This window comes from Rutilus rutilus (genome assembly GCF_951802725.1).
Source record: "Rutilus rutilus genome assembly, chromosome: 1".
In the NCBI taxonomy this organism is placed as follows: domain Eukaryota; kingdom Metazoa; phylum Chordata; class Actinopteri; order Cypriniformes; family Leuciscidae; genus Rutilus; species Rutilus rutilus.
Window position 1 is genome coordinate 33,728,331 of NC_140209.1, and position 19,615 is coordinate 33,747,945.

A 19,615-nucleotide genomic window follows, 5' to 3' on the forward strand; every position below is an offset into this window, starting at 1 on the left:
CACGTGGGTCGAATATTTTGTTTTGTTTCCTTTTATTGGGTACGATTTCTTATATTTGTTTCCATTATTTATAATTAGTTGCCGTTCTTACAGTGTATGCAGGTTTTAGAATTAGTTAGAATTATTTCTTTTCAATCAAAATGTGTTTAATTGTGTTTGTAAAAGTCTGTGGTAGCTTTTGTTGCAACATAAATAATTTAAACTGAAAAAAAAAAAAAATCAATATAGCGCCAATGAACTTGTATTATTTGGGCGACTTTAAGCTTGTAGTTTTAACTTATTGTTAACTTAAAAACTATTTATTATCATTATTATGATTATTATTATTGCCTCGTATGAAAGTATGTTTTGTGTATATTTATGGTTTATTTCATTATATTTGCAAGTTTAAATACTTTTCATTTTGCCAAAATGTGGTTACACCTTTTTTGTTTTTCTTTAAAGGGAACAAATAGATTAAAAAAATAAAACAAAAAAAAAACAAAAAAAAAACTGCTTTAGAATTACAATTTGGGAAAAGTTCTCCATAGGCAAAGAATGCACTGCTATATTAAACTAATTGAAGTGTATAAACATACATGCTGTGTGCTAGATGTTATGCCTTTAATGCCTGTGTTTTGTTTGTCTTGTTAAATGAAAACGTTTTGATTATTTAATCTAATCACAGTCTTGTTTTTCCTGCCACGTTCGGAACCCCATAGTGAATCAGGGCCCGGGGCGGGTCTACGCTCTGGTCCCGCAGCCAGGCCTTAGGCTCAGCGTCCCTCGCCAAACACCCCTCACCCCGCTGCCATACAGAGCCGTGGAAGCGACTAAGAGAGCTGTCTAGGAAATAATAGAGTCATTTGGGGGGTTGGGCTCGAAGATTAGCAGACGTGGCTAAGGAGGCGCAGCGGGGGAGATGGGACAGGCGACTGGCGCTGAGCTAGATAAAGGGGGTCAGTGGTCACTCTGTTTCTCAACCAGTTGTATTTTGTGTCAGTTGATTTAGGAGGGACACAGAGTTACTTAGCAACGTTCTTCTGAAACCATTTTCCAGGAATAACAGAATAAAACAAACGAACAACAATAATAAAAAAAAAAACGATCAAAAGCAGAACTCCTGATCTCAGTGTCTGTGTGTCACGAATAAAAATCTCATACTTCCAAACATGAACAAACGAACAAACACACAACAAAGGGGAAAATAAATAAATAAACCTTTCAGTTTAGTTTAGGATATTTATTACTGGGATTTCAGCTGAAGACGCTTGAGGACTTTTTCATGGAATTGTTTAATTATTTGTACTTTACATGCCAGAAAAAAATAAACGATATGAATCTCTGTTTTCTTTGTGCGTGCTTTTTTTTTCCGGAGGGGTTTTGAACAAGCTCATTACACCCTGCTGCAGTCATTCAGGACAAAATAAAATTCCTTTATCCAGTTTTTTTCATTGTCTAAAGTTAATAAACAGCTTGATATTTAACAACGTCAGTAAGCAACAGATAATGCTAAAGATCATAGTCGAGCGTGTAAAACATTAACCCCAGTTAGTCAACTGGTTGTCCATTTCCTGCAGTAAAGACAAGTACTTTTGTCCTATTCGATACCATTTTGTAGTGTGAGTAGTGTGTTCAAACTGACAATTCCAACAAGAAAAATGTAAATTTAAATACCTGGATGATGCACTTAAGGCCCGTTCACACCAAGGATAACTATAACGATAAAGATATAGTTCTAAATATAAAAGAAAACCACAGCTATAATGATAACGGCACAGAGAAAAGATATTTTTTCAGCCAATCACAAAATCCATCCTGCTTTAAAGAGCAGCTCGCTTATAATAAACAAAACGATATTGTGTGCTGAAGTGAACGATCATTATCGATCTGGGTCTGAACGGGCCTCTAATTCACAGACAAAAATGTGTGTGGAATGATGGGCACTTCAAAATCTGAAAAAAATCTGTACCTTACACGGTAGAGTAAATATTGCACAGAATATAGCGTTTAGTGAGTCATTTGGGACACAACTAAGGTCTTTTTTCAACAAGTCACAACAATTTTTCAGATATGAAGTTGAATTTATTTCAACATTATCCATGGAATGTGAAGAGATCAGATATTAATCCATTACAAACAACAACATAAAACATTACAGTTTACCAAACTTAATGCTCTCCCAACGTCCAGCCTCTTTTAGCTGATCCAAAACTAATGGAAGAGGTTCTTAAACAGCTTGAACAGGAAATGAAGCTTCATTAGTTCCCAGAACTTCCCACTAAGCAACGACCTACAGAACAGGAAAGAGAGAGAAGTTAATATTGATTTGTGACCACACACAAACAAAAATACAATGCACGGCACTTTGAGCTCATAAATTGATAATTCACTGTGTGAATGGAAAGGCTGATTTCAGGACATTTGCAAGCTAGGCTAATTGTATTCTGGAGAAGATCACAGGCATTTAAGAACAAAACAAGATCATCTTTTGTATATAATACACAAGACATCCACACTTGTTCCAGATAGTTAGAGGTTTTCATATTAAACAATGTTGTTGATCACAGGGTTGGTGCAATCTTTAGTGGAACAAGGCAATATTACATCTACATTTTATACTGAATTGTCGGCAGAATTAAATCAGTTGTTTTAATACATTCACTCCAAGATGTTGCACTCAGCCCAAACAAAGGCTAACTGAATCTTTTATAGCAGGCAGCAAACTGTCATCACCCAGGCAAAACCAAGACCTCAAAAATACAACAAAACAACTTTGATAACTTAGGTCTCTTGAAAAACCAGGCCTTTTAAAAACAGCTAAAATAAAAAGTATGCATAAGTACGAGGCGCACCATGCATCAACAAGCAGAGCGTAGAGTCTAGAGCTCCTCGTGGCCATGTGGCGAGAGGTCAATGTTGGTTGGCTCCTGGCACACTGCAGGAGTGGTGAACTCCATCAGATATTCGCAGCGACTCGGCTCCGACGTCGAGGTCACCACCGTCTCCTTCCCGCAAGTCAGCTTCACCTACCACACAAAGGTACACTTAGCAGAAAAACTCCCAGCATGAATGGCACGGTGGAAGCAATGAAAGAACTAGTACTTACTGTAGTTGATCTGTTTGGACCTTGCCAGCACCCAGTGCCGTGCTCGTATTTCATCACCAAGTACTTATTATTTTCAGGCCCTGACCAGCTTCCCCATGACCTGCAAACATGAGCTCATTAAAGACGGTCAAAAACGCTCACGTCACGCGATTACAAATAAGGTGGCAAAAACTGTTTAAACTGTTATAAGGTGGTTTGCTGATCTCAGTGGGTTCAAACTGGTTTCCAAGCCTTACCAATCTGGTGTTTAGCTGCTTAGTAAAGATGTTACACTTTAAATGAAAGCTTACACCAGTAAAATGGGTAATATTAAAAGCTCTATACTGTAGTCTAAAAGATTTCTGTGGTCTTCTGGACGTCAGACAAAGGCGACAGGTAAATTGCTATGTAGCATTGCAAGATGTCGTAGGAGATTTAGCCTCTTAGGCCGTGTGTCCACCAAAGCGTTTTTAGCCTGCTGGAAACGCCTAGCTGTGGGCGCTTGAGAGCGTTTTGCCAGCGTTGCGTTTTTTTCAGTTGAGACACTTTTGCTTGTTATGATACGGAATATCCACGAAAGTGTTACTAGTATCTCATTTCACACATATTTTGTTTCTGCGTTAATTCTATATTCAAATGTCAATACAATGTAATGTATTTTCTCTGGCTCTTGTTTTAAATGATTTTGTTCCGTAATTATGCTGCTTGTTGTCATCTGTTGACGTTGTGCAAGCAGAATGTGGCGGACGCGGTTGGTCGGTGTGGTATTAGTCCCGCCCCTCCTCCACTGTGATTGGTCGGTTGGGTAAAAAGTGACAGTGATGAGCGCAGCGTTTTACCCAAAGTTGAACATTCTTCAACTCTCGGCGACCTGTAAAAAACGACAAGCGCTCGGCGCTTCAGTGTGAAAAACAACGCTCAGCGCCTCGCTACGCTCATGGCGTTTTAAAAACGTGGCGCTCCCATTGAAAACAATTGAAAAAACACGCCAGCCACGTGAAAAAAACGCTTTGGTGGACACACGGCCTTATTAGCCCTCCTTTTTGCTTTTTCAATCGCATAACATACATCTATTCCATCTCAAGCATCACGAAACCCAACAAAATCACAGCTCTGGTCACACCGTCCTCAATCATCCAGTTGCTGAATTCCGCAAAGTGACTTGCATCACTTCAGATTTCCTACCGGTGGTGCGAATGCAACCAGGGAAATGGCCCTAGGGGAAAATTCTGTTCTCAGGGGGACCTTCCTGGTGGCTAGTTCCCAGAACTGACTTCCTATAACTACCTGGTGCTAAAGCCCCTACTGATGCATCACAACATAATATACAGTATGAAAAATGGGATTTTCTAGATTTAACAGATTACATTTAACAGTGTTATTAAATTATTGCGATTTAACATTTAGATTCATTTTAAATGAGTGTTAGATAGTGGCAAAGGTAAAGGAAAAGAGCATGAACACTTAAATATCAAATATCAATCGATACCAATAAGAAAACATTGCTAATATCAACCAATAACCAATTCAACCATTTTTGGGGTCTGTAAGACTTTTTAATATGTTCTCGAAAGAATGTTCTCAAAAGTCTCACCAAGGACGCATTTATTTGACCAAAAAAAGAGAAAGAGTAATATTGTGAAATATTATTACAATTTAAAACACCTGTCTTCTATTTTAATATATTTAAAAATGTAATTTATTCCTGTGATCAAAGCTGAATTTTCAGCATGATTACACTAGTCTTCACTTAGTCACATGACCCTTCAGAAACATTATAATATACCAATTTGCTGCTCAAGAAACATTACCATCAATGTTGAAACTGTTTAATATTTTTGTGGAAACTGTCAGGTTTTTTATTCAGGATTCTTTGATGAATATAAAGTTCAAAAGAACAGCATTTATTTGAAATCTTTTGTAACATTATAAAAATCTTTGTTACTTTTGATCAATTTAATGCATCTTTGCTATAAAACTATTAATTTTTCATTCTTTTATACTAGCCAAAACCTTCTAAAGCTACCTTGTCTTTTTTTTTTTTCCTAATGTCACTTACCCAAGGTTGGTCTCTGAGCCTCCATACTTGGGTTTCTGTGAAACCCGACTGAAAGGACAGAGTCTGTAGATGTACCTGAAGGCAAACCAAACACACAAGTCAACATAAAAAAATAAAAAAATATATAATAATAATAATAATAATAATAATGATAATAATATCACAGCTAGGGCTGCACGATAAATAATTTTAGCATCGATATCGCGATGTGCGCATCCATGATAATCGCATTGGAGGACGTGCAATGTCAAGTGGATTGTAGTTGATTTGTACGCATGTGGTTTTCGGATTAATTGCAAAGTTTAACCATCATGGAGTGAAAGTTTATCATTTGCATGTGTTTTAGGTCCTGTCAGTTTAAACATTCAAGCGATTTTAAGCCATTGGAGTGCAATAAGACACGAAGGAGAACTGATTTCGGAACGCGCACGCTGTTTTCTGTTCTGAACACTGAATTCCGTTCACTTCCACCTCTATTTGTGCTTGAACAGACACATACACACAAAATGATATTAAAATACCCATCTTGGAGAGTGTCCTCGTAAACACAGTAAACAATTGACGAAGAAAATGGATGCGTATCATTGTATTGGATCCGTGTTTTAGCTCTTAAAGTAACCGCAGCCTATTATACCTGCTGCTGTCTGAGTCAATCAAATGTTAATCAAACAACAAAATACAAAGAAAATATCACTTTTGTGGCTTTAACAAAGATTAATTCTATTTAATATATACAGTGAAGAAGACTAAGCAGTGTTTTACATTTGATTATATTCAATATCTGTACATGAATAGTTAGATTTACTTGAAAAACATTGGCTAAAGTACTGTTTATTTCATTTGAATCTTTGGTCTATTGTTTTTTTGTTTAAATCTAATGCTTGTAATTTGTTTATTTTTTTCTATGCAGATTCACTCCCTAAAATCACCTCAATCATTCTAGATGATTAATTCTTTCCAAATAGAGCTAATTCCTAATTTCATATAAATATATATATAGCAGAAAAACAAAATATCGCAACATGTCTTTTTTTATTATTTCTTTTTTTATATCGTGCAGCCCTAATCAAGGCACAAAAATATCATTACAAAACAAATGCTAGTTTCACTTACTCGCTAGTGGGAAGTTCGTAGCACTGGTTGTACAAGTAAGTGAACTCAGCATTAGGTCCGAAATCAAAGGTCAGCTCTTTTTCAATATTTCTGCAACACAATCAAAGGACAATTCAACACAGTGCTCAGCAGCAGGCCCCCCCCCCACACCAGCATCAGAGAACACTGCAAATGCATCGAATTCAAGGGCACAGGAACGTAGGAGACAAACGCAAGGTTTTGCGAAAGTGATGCAATCTCAAGTTGAGAAAACGCATACAATGACCAATGAGAATTCCAGGTGCATACGAAAAATCAGTTCGCTACACTCCCACTTGATTTCACACTTCTTTGAGCCGTGTCCTGGAAGACTGTAGTATTGAACAAACCTGATTTGTTCGTCCATCTCCCGAAGAGCTTTCTCAGCCTCCTCAAAGTCATCTCTGGTCTTCTGAGCAACTGTGAACCAGAGAAAAGTTGGTCAGCAGAAGGAAACAAAGAACAACTGACTAAAATGGATCAAGTACAGTCGTATTTCTCTGAAATGCATCAACAAATAGCCTCCGGATTGGCCGTTGGAACCAACCATCGATGAGGACCTGGGTTTCCGCATCATAGGGTGGCATGGCTTCCTCGTCGTCTTGACTTTTTTCTGGAGTCCTTACGGTGGGTGGCGCCTGCACAACACACAGCCACGCTCAAATGAAGACATGTATTTTTACACCTGCACAGTACGGTGAGCATGAGTTATGACACGCTACGTTGTAAGACCTTTGCCATTGTGCCTTAGGACGTGAGTTAAAGGTTAAGAACGTTAAATGTCAGGCAGCGAAGTGTTAATAGAAGACTCAAAATGTCACTGCGGATGTAAACATCACTGTGGTTAATGCTTGCACAGGTTTTCTGTGTGATATACCCTCTCACCTTATCATCCTCTTCATGATAATCATCTTCTTCATCGTCATCCTCGTCCTCTTCCTCAGAGACGTCTTCTTCCGGGTACGGCTCATTGTCTACAACTGGCTCCCTCACTTCTTCTGGGGGTGTTTCCACTGGAGCAGGTTCCTCAGACTGGGACTGAGAGAGAATGGGGGAACAGACATTCAAAATGCGTTATGATCAAGATCAGTGGGTTTTTTTTTCAGAACTGATTTTTTTTCTTTTACTCAAATTTGGGTGATTTTATTATAATCAAGCAATTAATTAAACAAAAAAGAAATACAATTTATCAAATTAAAAGACAAAAGTACAAAATAACTAAGTAACTACTGTTCAAACATTTGGGGTTGGTTATATTGTTTAGAAATAAATCAATACTTTTATTCAGCAAGGACACATTCAATTGATCAAAAGTGACAGTAGAGACTTTAACATTGTTGCAAAGGATTTCTATTTCAAATAAATGCTGTTCTTTTGAATTTTCTATTCTTCAAAAAAACATTTATCAAGATCTCGACACAAATATTAAGCAGCACAACTGTTTTCAACATTGATGATGATAATAAATCTTTTGAATCTTATGATAACAAACTTATGAACGGTAGTGTAAATAACTAGCTTACTTTATCTAACAGAAGACACTTAACATGACATGCCTGCTTCTTCTCTACTGACCTCTGAGTGGTACTTTTCTTTAATATTGGTCCAAACACTCTCAAATGTTGATGTGTCCACCTGCTCAGTTCCTCCCAGCAGTCCCTGAACAAATCACAAAGCATAAATCAGAACTAGTGGCGAATGAGTCAACCCATCGCATTGCATTCAACACATTTTCTACACATTTTCCAATTAAAAATTCTGTACTTTTCCACACTCCCATTTCCCAACCTTTTTCAGACCATATCCTACATGTCATTTATGCATTTAGCAGACGCTTAAATTCAAAGCTACTTACATAAGAAGAACAAATCATTCATCATATTTAACATAAATGGTTCATAGAGCATTATTTCTGGTGCATAGTAAAGTCATCTATAAATATTTTTATTTTCTCTTTTTTTCATTGGTTTTCTCAAAGTGATAACATGCACTTATATGATGAGAAGAAACCTAAAATGCATTATAAACTGCATATATTTACATCTGGCACATCAGTTTGATACTGTAAATGCGGTTGGATGTTGCATGGTCAGAAAACATCAAAGTACAGTCTAATTTAAATAATAGTTTTTTTCCTTTATCTGTTGCTGGTTCGATTGGAACACACACATTTATTAAGTTTTATGCAATGAAAATGTGTGCCTTGAATTAATTCGTGTTACTAAAATCACTAAACTTTTGCCATGAAAGCACTCTGCTTGTATGACACATTTATTTTTTAGAAATTCTTAATGTTATATTTCAGAAAAAATGAAGAGAGCAATAGTTTGGAAACACAAATGTATTTCCATACTCTGTTTTCTTTTTTCCATACTTCTCCAGACCTGGACTTTTCTAAACTGCGTAGGAACCGAGATTTAATGGCTGGTGCATTTTGACTGAGAAATGCAAAAATACCTGGGCCTCAGTTTCAGTAAGTGTGCCATCAGCATCTGGGTCCAATTCAGCGTGGGACTGAAGCTCAGACACAGACACACTGACACACAGAGACAACATGTTATTTTACACCCATTCTCTATACACACAATCAGAGAGAATAACCACACTCATTGGCACTTACAAGCCATCTGCATTGTCATCCAGCTCCAAAAATGCTTCTGCCATTTTGGCTTTGTCCTTCTCCAAGCGAATAGCTGCCTTTTGCTCTGGAATGAAGTTAAAACGCAGATTAGACTTACATTAATGAGGAATCTTAGATTAAATGAGCTTGCAAACAAAACACCATAAAGTCATTACTTAGGGGGTATATGAATATAAATATCGTGAGAACTTTTTTCGTAGTGGGCAGACACTGTCTGGTTTAAAGAGATATGCATTTGATTTGACTATTAAACAGCTGCACTCACCTTCCCAGGCCTTAAGGTGGCGCTCTTTAGCTTCCTTCTCAGGCTGCTCTGCAGTCTCTTTCACTGTCCTCAGCGCTTCAACTTTCTCCTCAAGCTGTTTCCTATTTTCCTGCATATCAGTCACTTTAACCTACAGAAGAGACACAGCATTTTACATTGACCAAAATTCACTGACACAATATGGCTTTTTAAAAAACTGCAGTATATACAAGATATAATTCAATGCTGGAACTGGATGATTCCTGTTGGATGCGAGAGCCAAAAAAGCAAATATGTGGGCAAAGCATTTTGAAATCCTGGACTTATATTTTTGTTCATACAAAGCAAATGTTACCTGCTTTTCTTGTTGCCCCTTCTTGGCTTCCTCAATGAGCTGCTGTTTCAGGAGAAAGCCCTCTTTGGTGATCTCAGCCATCTTCTGCAGAACCTCCCTCTCTTTACGTCCCAGTTCCCTGAAAACCAATCAAATATTTAAATGTGTTTGTTTATATAGTCACTGTATTGAATCATAAGGAAAAAGGGAAAGTAAAGCAATGTAATGTGTGGTTATGTAACCTATGTTCTCATAAAAAAACAAATTGTGCTATGTATTTATTTATACAAAACATTTCTATTGTCAAAAACATTGTTTGCAAAACCCCTTCTTAAAGGGTTAGTTCACCCAAAAATGTAAATGATCATCCTAGGTGTATATGACTTTCTTCTTTCAGCCAAATACAATGGGAGTTATATTAAACAAATATCCTGGCTCTTCCAAGCTTTATAATGGGAGTGAATGGTGGCTTAGATTTTGAAGACCAAAAAAGCACATCCATTCATCATAAAAGTACACCATACGACTTCAGAGGGTTAATAAAGGCATTCTGAAGTGAAGCGATGTGTTTTCTAAAGAAAAATATCCATATTTATAACTTTATAGACTAATAGTAACTTGCTTCCAGTAATGGCCGTATGAGAGTCGAGTTCCGGTCAAAGAGTGAAGGGAGGGTAAAGCAAAACGAAATGCCGGTCACGAATTAGAAGTCTAAAATTTCGATATAAGAGGAGCTTGAGTTTGTTGCCCAGTCCTATTTGTTTGAACTGCGAGAGCCGTCAACTCTCACGTAAGCTAATGCTACGGCTACATCATATGTCATGTGTCAGGTCAGAGGTCACTCAACTCGACGTGCATACTGCCGTTACCGGAAACCAGTGATTATAGTTTATAAAGTAATAAATATGGATATTTTTCTTAGAAAAACACATCGCTTCGCTTCAGAAGGCCTTTATTAACCCTCTGAAGTCATATGGAGTACTTTTATGAAGGATGGATGTGCTTTTATGGGCTTCAAAATCTAAGGAATCATTCACTGCCATTATAAAGATTGAAGAGCCAGGATATTTTTTAATATAACTTTGATTGTGTTTGGCTGAAAGAAGAAACTCATATACACCTAGGATGGCTTGAGGGTGAGTAGGGATACATTTCATTTTTGGGTGAACTAACCATTCATGTTAAAACTGCTAGAAGGCGTGCTATTTACCATATACTGCTAATATATACACTTAACTTGAAAATGAGCTGCTGCTATGAAAAGTTGGACTATTTTAACAAGGCATCTTAACATTTTGGAACAATGGCCAAGGACATCCGTCTGGTGCATGAGTATGCACTGGAGTGCAAGAACGTGTCCTGTGTGAACCACTCCTAATGTGATTCTGCCTGGAAAGCAATTACATTTGGATCAAAACTCACTTGCAGGTATTTTCACATTTGGCTCCGCTGTTGTACTCATCAGTAGTATCGCAGCAATCTGCGGAGAGCAAAAACGTTAAATGCAATGCCATTTAATTCCATTCGGGCGAAAGACTGCTGAGGAGACATATCCAGGTGCAGAGTCATCTTACCACAGATGCCATCATTAATACGGGAGGATGGGATAAAGGTGGGCCTGTAACCAGCATTGGTGCAATGGAAGCTGCCATTCGGACAAGCAGCAGTGCCTGATGACAGACATGAACAACTGTCATGCACATCATCTCCATGACACCATCAAACTATAATTCATCACCACTTTCTACCCGGCATAGACTTAAGAAGGATAGACATTTCTCACATCTGATGAACTGTGATGTAATTGCCCTCATGTCCCATAGGCTTTCTTTCTTGCACAGAAAGAAGATACTTAGCAGAATGTCCAAACTGTTTTTTCCCCCCACACGATGAAAGTGAATGGGGACCAGAAGCAGCCATGGTCTACATTTACTTTTATTGTATGAAAAAGAACAGCTTGTGTATCCTGTTTGATAAAGTTTGTGTTCTGTGCAAGAAAGAGAGGGTCCGAATTTTCATTATCTGGTGCCCCCTACGGCTTATCACTTTGCACACTTTATCCACATTCACTAACGTTGTAAATGTAGTTATTAATGTATAAATGTACAGATACTTTGTTCTGCTTTTTAGCACACTTTTTTTTAACCAATGAGGTTTGTTTTTGAGTGTCATGCAAAGCATGTTTGAGTTCAATGTGTCTTAAATTATAAACTAAATAAAAAAAATGAGCTCTGTCAATACCTGGCTCATCTGAACCATCTTTGCAGTCACAGTAGTCATCATTCACCCGGTCAAAAGGAATGGTCCGTGATCCATCGAGACAGGTGAAAGGCTTGTTTTCCTCATAAAACGGTTTCTCTTTAGGTATTTAAACAAAAGAAAGTAAGAGTTAAACAAGTTAAACAAGTTAAGCCAGTGAAGCCAAAACCAGTGCACGTTTAATAGAGAATTTGCAATATATGATATGACTTTACTTGTCAGGGGTACTCCTCGTGGCCGTTGAATCTCTACAGGTGTCCCCAAGCTGACAGCAAAGACCAAAGTCAACAGCAGGTGTATGCAGGTCATGATGCCTTAGGAAATGAGGGATAAATGCAAACTCCCACTAGAGGCGCGTGACCTTGGAGCAAAAAATACACAATGTATTGTTCAACTGAACACAGAGCTTCTAATCCCATCATAAATATATTTCTCATACAAATGGTTTGCAAAAAAGACTAAACAAATGAACATTTACATGATATAAGTCCGTCTTTAAAATGTCTTATTCGCATCATCCTAGTTAATTCAATTTGAAATGGCTTCCGCACACACGGCCAACTGAACATACTGAAATTCTCACTTATCTAAAACACAAACAATACAGTATCACGATAGCAAGTGATATGTTTTAATAAACATCGCGTACATTAAATATGCGCTCGTAGAATTAGTCAAAGAAACCTAAAAAAAAAATTCATTGTACAACAGTAACTCATCACTTACTTCCGTAGAGCGCTCCTGCACCCAGTGTGTTACGTCACCAAGATAAGCGGTGTTCTCATATGATTGGTGGACTGGATTCATGTAACGGAGTACAGCATTGTGGGTAATGCAGTCATTGAAAAACACACACAACCGATTTCCAAGATTTCTCTTTTTGTATGTGTGTGTGTGTGTGTGTGTGTGTGTGTGTGTGTGTGTGTGTGTAAAACATCGATAATATGGTATAATATATCAATATGCATACATTTAGGTAAAAGCGTCCCACCAGTATTTAAATACAGACAAATTATGCTTCCAATACTGACAGGAATTAATCCCATCACGCAATTTTAAACATTATGTTAAAATATATGGTGTGATGATAAAACAGGAATGTTATAAAATAACGGTTGAAAACAAGTGTGTTCACGTGACGTGAGAAAGGCGTGCGGTTTTCTCAGTGAGACAGAGAGACTGAGACGGTTAACGTTGTATTTGCTCTTCCAAACTTGTCATATCTGTACAAAAAGTTGTGATTTTTTTCTTAAGAATAACGTTTGTAAGGATTTAAGTTTGTAATATTTGGGTGATTCATATCTGTGGCAGTTTCTCCCACAGTTTCAGGTCTTACAGCCTAATTAGTTTAATTTGACCAATGGCTGTGGCCTGATAATAGTAATGGTCACAGGTGGAAAAGAGAAGGTCACGAGAATGGAACAGGAACAGTTACATGCAGGTGAGTGATATTTACGGTAAGAGGAAATATTGGATTGTATACATGTAAGTTACAGTATAGCATACCCATTGCATAACGGTTGGGTTTAGTCACACACACACACACACACACACACACATACATATGTGGTGTATGAGGTAAATGTGACTTTTTAGTGGTTTACGGGGACACACTCTATTAATTAATTAGTTAATAATTATTACATTTTTCCGAATTAACCGACTAGTCTTGTAATGCTGGTATATCTCATAAACCACTACACACACTCTCTCTCTCTCTCTCTCATCTTTTAAAATAGTAAAATAAATAGTGAAATTACGTGTATTAAATGTGCCATTACTCTTACATTTACATTATACTAATAGCCTATAATAAATAAATCTAATTGTTTTATTTGAAATGAAAAAAGTCACAGGCCATATACAGGTTCAGAGTGTATACAATAATAAGCTAATATAAATAATAAAACCACTATGTCTATTTTTAACAATAATATACAGTAGCCTAATTGACAACTGCTTATTAATAAGAATGTTTGTCTCTAAATAATGGCAGTCTGTAGGGGTCAGTAAAGTGCCACTGTTGAGCAAAGCGGCCTGTGCTGCATATCATAACTGCCATTTTTGCTGAGTACCATTTCAGATGGTTGCTAAATATTTTAAATAGTGTTCACTGTCATGAGTTGTAGAATGATGATGCACACAAATCAGCCTCATTGCATGCTGCCATTACTGTAATATGAGGCTGGACATGGAAAAAAAGAAAACAGAAAAATCCAGATATTGCATTTATTAGAAAAATCGTCCTTTATTTGTATTTTCAACACACTTTACAGTACTGAACAGTGAAAGAAAAAAATATACTGGTATATATTTATATATTTGTGTTTTTATATATAGCCGTTTGCTTATTAAATGCATTTTATTCACAAAATGACAACTCAGTTCTCTCAGAGGAAAACCTTTCATAAAAATAATATAATATAAAATAACTTGGACACATTATACACATTACAGCAATATAATGTACAAATATTACAATCATTTTCCTGTGTTTTCTTTTTCATTTATATTATTACCATAACCTGTGAACAAGTAACATATTATTTAAAGCCCAGAGAATAATTTCATTGGAGAGTCTCATGAGGCATGACTTTAAAGTACTAAGAAAAACTATTCTCTGATTAAGCCACGTCATCTTTCTGACTGCCTCTTGGTCATTAACCTCACAGAAGTATTTAAAACCCCTATTAAAAGCCTTTACAGTGCAGATTATTGACACAGAGTAGCTGATGTTGCTCAGAGCTTTAGCAGGAAATGGCATTGAGGACCAAAAAGACGACGTTTGGGCCAAGCCATTTAAAGTGCTCACCCTGTGCCATGCCATACCATTCCCCTTGATATCAGCCATCTCACAACACCGTTCTACAGACAAAATAAAGTGCTGGTAAAGACAAGTTTTAGAAATAACTGATGATTAGTCTGTTTTCCAATACAATTCAAATATTCACATTTAAAGGTGGTGGGAGGTTGACTAAAATCCCCCAAATGAATGGCAGGGGAAAGAAAGGGGAAGGCGGGGGTCGCCTATGAAATTCCACAATTCAACTACAGTTCATTACAACTAAAAGTGACTCATTGTGACAGTGACGGATTCTGAGAGATCTCAAATTTACAATTCAACATTACAGTATATACAAAACAAGCAGTGATTTCGTCTACTATTTATATTAGTAGTTTTGATTTTTAAACCATCAAACCAGAATGATACAAAAATAAAAACTGTACACAAACTGTTCAAAGAAAACACTTGTTTTTTCCTTTTGATATCCAAAAAGAATGGCAGCAAGGAATTAATTTTAATAATTTCTTAATAAGAAACAATTGCTACAGTGTCGTGTTAAAATGGCAAATATTATTTGTTAGCGTAGTGCTCACAACATTAACGAAAAGCCACACAACAAAGCATTTTAAGGTAAGACAGGCAAATGGAATGGGAGTGACGTTAGTTTGCACAAACCAATCGTGTAACCTCTGGCTTTCCTCCTGTGGTCCGCCAAATGAAAATTTATCCCATGACATCCTCTAATCCCGTCACAGACAAGTACACTTTTCATATATGTACTAGCATGACCTCAAGTCACTGCTCTGACAGACACAGGCTTGAGGAAAGCTAAGCTACTGACCAGCAGAAACTAGCTTGTTATATCATATTTCAAGAGGAATGCTTGCAAACGCTGCCCCTCAATATAGCAACAATTGGTTTATTAAACTGAACTAAAACCAAACTAAAAAGTTCTGAGATGAGAGAGAGGCAATATTGCAAATCAAACATCAACCTGAGAACTCTCTCATTCTCTTACTTTCTGTCTCTCTCTGTCTTTCTGCCTTTAAAAGATGGTGAAAAGTCAAATAGACATCGCGAAAAGATGCCGGACATGAAATACATTAGAGCAACAGTTTATTTTAGTGGTATGACCTGCTTCCTCTGTCTGAACCGAACTTTGCCATGCAAAAAAAAACTACCCTACACCTCCAGATGGAGCTATTGTGTACTCACAGACATTTAGCAAGGCATATAGACATGAAACAAGTAGTCTGGGATATAATGCCAACATCTTATTATTCCACAATGTGACAGGTAGAAACCCTGCAGTTGACATTAAGGCAAAAAGCATCAAACTCAATATGGCTGCATGTGACTCCGTTTATCGCTTTCCAGCATCTAACCACCAACGTCTTTCTCTCATCCCTCTCTCACCATCCTCGATCAATGCTTCTCCAACTTATCAGCTAAGCACTCATTCCTTTGGCAAAACGTAATGTAGTGTGTTGTGGTGTAGACAGAGAATGTATTACCAGCGTGAGTGGGTGAAGGTGAGAGAGAGTCTGTGCGAATTTGTGCTGCAATTGAGAGACTGTTACTTTTACAAATTTGGCAGGAATGGATATAACAAAACAAAACAAAAAGAAGGCAAAACATATGTTTCAAAGCGTCACATGGCTTATTCTCGGAAAGTGACTATCATTTATTATTCGCATGGAAAGTGAGGGCAGTCCATGAGCAGTGACAGTGATAAATCCTAATGCTCGGTTGGCTTGAAAGCGACCGAGGAAGACTGACGGATGAAAGCAGGAATTATCACAAAGACAATGCGAACGCTCCGTGCGGGCACAAACCATAATCGATGGAGATAGATTGCTTAAAAAGAGAAAAAGACAATCAAAGATGAAGACAAAAGCAGACACTCCTGTCCCATGATGCATTGCTTCACAACAGCTCCAGAGTTGAAGCTGGTGGTTCAGAAAGGCACACAGCCATCTTGCACTGGTAGCACTCCTGGGTAAAGGGTAAGAGGGGGTGGGACCAACGTAACGAATCATTTCCGACATCCTCATCCCTCCACAGTTTTTTGGACTGCGGACATTATCTCATTTTCCCAGCAGATGCAACTGTGTTCTCGCTATGACAGAAATAGAAAAAAAGTCTCTCAGATTTCTCTCAACACGTGAATCTGAGGATTTAAGTCCCTGTTGGAATGCTTTAAACGCTGATTTATTGACACCGATGCTCCTTCTTGAGATGGCTTTTTCCCAAAGAGATTCCTTTCAGATCCAGGCCCCCTGAACACATACACAGACACACATCCGCGTGTTTGCATGTACTATGGTGGTGTCGTTATTTTCGATCGAAATTCATGTACGTCTGTGAATGTGTGTATGCGTATGTGTGGAAATTCCAGAGTGCTACACTGACGTAATGGCCCTTTACAAACCCCACCATAATTCTGTTTCTCCATCCAAATTCACCCTCACTGCTGGATGGACTCCAGCTCACACTCGTAATCTACAGTTGCTGTGTTAAATACTTCTCTGATATCAATATTATTTTGTTCCCTTTTTGAAAAATAAAATAAAATGTCTTATTGGATTTGTACACAAGACTTAATCTGTTTATGGTCTAGCTATCAGAAACAGAAGAGTCCTATGTGAACGGTAAAGCGTAGGGACAGAGTTTCTGAAGGATGGCCCCTACTTAGCCCTCTGGGCCAGACAGCTGTTCCTTGAGTCGGACGTATTACGTGTCATCGGTAGGAGAGGACGACTTCTCCTCCTCCGTCTCCTCCACGGGGCTCTCATCAGACTGTCTCTCGTCCTCCTCCTCAACTACTGACTGAACCTGCAGTCTCCTCCGTCCCGATCTCTCGACCACTACCTCTGTCACCTCCTCCCCGTCCTCCATTTTTTCTTCTGCCTCGTCCTCCTCAGCTTCCACCGCCTCCTCGTCTTCTTTGTTTGCCTCCTGACCATGGTTGCCTATGTGGTTATGACTGGGAGAACCGACCTGTCCTGTTTCTCCCTCCAGGGTGAGCTGAAACTGGAATTTGCTCGTGCAGGATTCAAGCTCGTTATCTGGGCCGTCAGGCGGTGGTGACGGGCTCTGGGGAATGGTGCTTTGGTACCAGTCCCGGTTGTCCTCAAGGGTGTCCAAAATTTCCTGAGCATCAGGGTGGACCAGGTCCCCCCAGGTCTCCCACAGGGGATGCACAATATAATCGATAAAGCCCACCTAAATCAGGAAACCCAACATATAGACTCTTTAGGAGCAGCTTATGTCAGAGAAGGTTAAGAATTTATGTTTGTGTGGGTGTTTATATGTGTACCTGACTCTTTTCCACAGACGCAGTGTGTTTGTCACACATGGGGCTGATTTCCATCCCACGCTCTCGCTCTTTATCGCCCTGCCGGAAGAACTCCTCCATAATGCGCTCAGTCCACTGCCTGTACACTGCCAGGGGCTTCGTTGGGTTACTAAGGTCAGCACAGTGCACCATGTTCCTCAGGACCTACACACACACACACACACACACACACACACACACACACACACACTTGTGACTAAGGCGTTTCTCTTTTCTCTTTTCTGGTCTGCACTTGCAGACACATGTCATTTTTGACATTCTAGTTTTAAACAGTTTTGTTGCATTATAAAGAAACACATTTGTTGGTAATCACCTGTATTCGGTCATTATAATGGTCCAGCATCAGCACTCCTGAACTGGTCACTTTCTTGGTCTCCACCATTGTCTTAAGATCTGCCAGCAAGCTCATATGCTTTGACATGTCTGTTGCCAGAACCTAAGAAGACGAGCAGCACCATTTATACAGGAAATAAAAGTGTAGACCCTCAGAAATTCAAAAATAATCGAATGTTTAGTGCAGTGCAATGAGCATCTAACCATGTCAATGACCAGCTTGCGCAGACTCTGCCGTTGCCGTTTGGTGAGGTTCTGAAAGATGTCACAGTTCTCCTCATGCAGAAGCTTGAAGCCTACAGCCAGGTGGTGGTTCTCCAGTACAGATTCATCGTTGTACATTAATGCCAATTCTGAGTCTGTGAAACAGAGCAGACCAGGCTATCAGTGGATTTCATGGCTCACCAGCGAGGATTGCCCACTGGGCCCATGGCCAGTGTGAAAGAGTTGTTTTGGCCAATACTAAATACTGAAAAACATACATTTGTTGATCTTCTACATACATTTTTATGCCCTGGAAATGTATTCTGCTGTTGTCGATAGTTGGACACATATTTTAATCCAAACATTGAATTAATTTTTTTTTTTTTTTAACAAAAAATGTAAATGAAACTTAAGAAAATATGGGAAATGATTTACAAGCTTTATTAATTAGTTCAGACTAAAATAAAGGACACATGAAAAGTGGGGTGGCAGAGTAGACCCTGTATAGAAAGGTTGAGGAACTGCACATATGTCCTCTGTTGGGTACAGTACTTCAAAAAAACAAGCGTTTTAGAAAACAGAGAACAATACAATATGTGTGGTTGCTGATTTTCCTCATTTTGTTCTCAGATACAGGATATTTTTCTCCGGCATTACCATGGCAAGCCAAGTTATCCATATAATTATCTATAACCCCATTTCCAAAAGATTTGATTTGATTAGTTAATTCTCTTGAACCTTTATTTAACTGACAAAGGTATGAAGAATATATTTCCAAAGTTTTCACTGACTAACTTAATTGTATTTTTGTAAATATAAACAAATTTTGATTTTGATGGCTGGAACACACTCCAAAAAAGTTGGGAAAGAGGCAAAATAAAAGTGAAAAGACTAGAATATCCAACTGTTTTGACAGTCCACAATAAGCATGTGAATTTGTAATGGGTGAGGGTATTGTGATTGGGTATAAAAGGAGCTTCACCAAAGGCTCATTCTTTGCAAGCAAAGATGGGTCATGGTTCACCACTTTGTGCCAAATTGCATGAGAGGATTGTCAAACAATTCGAATTTCTCAATGTAAGATTGCAACGAACCAGCATATAAATCAAATGGACTCGATCTACTCCATCTGTGTTTTGATCATCGTTCTGAATCCAATCTGGATGTAGTCTTTGACAAAAATGCGATTTTCTCAGCTTT

The 19,615-nt window shown here is 38.2% G+C and overlaps 3 protein-coding genes across 5 annotated transcripts in view; all 3 read right to left on the reverse strand.

Moving 5' to 3' along the window:
- The window catches only part of LOC311304609 (vascular cell adhesion protein 1), a 660,847-nt gene that overhangs the window by 500,115 nt on the left and 141,117 nt on the right, over window positions 1-19,615 (reverse strand). The gene's annotated exons all lie outside the window — the stretch shown is intronic.
- On the reverse strand, window positions 1,972-12,542 carry prkcsh (PRKCSH beta subunit of glucosidase II). 2 transcript variants are annotated; one of them, XM_084418997.1, is made up of 18 exons: window positions 12,462-12,542; window positions 11,951-12,096; window positions 11,718-11,834; window positions 11,051-11,146; window positions 10,899-10,956; window positions 9,498-9,615; window positions 9,164-9,293; window positions 8,878-8,962; window positions 8,715-8,793; window positions 7,833-7,916; window positions 7,143-7,295; window positions 6,805-6,895; window positions 6,608-6,677; window positions 6,240-6,329; window positions 5,127-5,201; window positions 3,089-3,188; window positions 2,835-3,008; window positions 1,972-2,272 (listed from the first exon to the last, which is right to left on the reverse strand). In XM_084418997.1, the coding sequence occupies exons 2-17, from the start codon at window positions 12,042-12,044 to the stop codon at window positions 2,862-2,864; spliced, it is 1,587 nt and encodes a 528-aa protein (XP_084275123.1). In that variant the 5' UTR covers window positions 12,045-12,096; window positions 12,462-12,542; the 3' UTR covers window positions 1,972-2,272; window positions 2,835-2,861. The 2 variants fall into 2 exon arrangements, with proteins under 2 accessions (XP_084275123.1, XP_084275124.1); XM_084418998.1 differs by having other exon boundaries at window positions 11,951-12,081; window positions 12,462-12,490.
- Window positions 13,969-19,615, reverse strand: part of pde4a (phosphodiesterase 4A, cAMP-specific) — a 58,146-nt gene continuing 52,499 nt past the window's right edge. For both annotated transcript variants that reach the window (XM_084424289.1, XM_084424290.1), the window contains 4 exons: window positions 18,416-18,570; window positions 18,192-18,314; window positions 17,840-18,022; window positions 13,969-17,745 (listed from right to left, as the gene is read on the reverse strand). In XM_084424289.1, coding sequence (XP_084280415.1) covers window positions 17,254-17,745; window positions 17,840-18,022; window positions 18,192-18,314; window positions 18,416-18,570 — 953 coding nt within the window. In that variant the 3' untranslated portion in view covers window positions 13,969-17,253. The remainder of the gene's footprint in view (window positions 17,746-17,839; window positions 18,023-18,191; window positions 18,315-18,415; window positions 18,571-19,615) is intronic.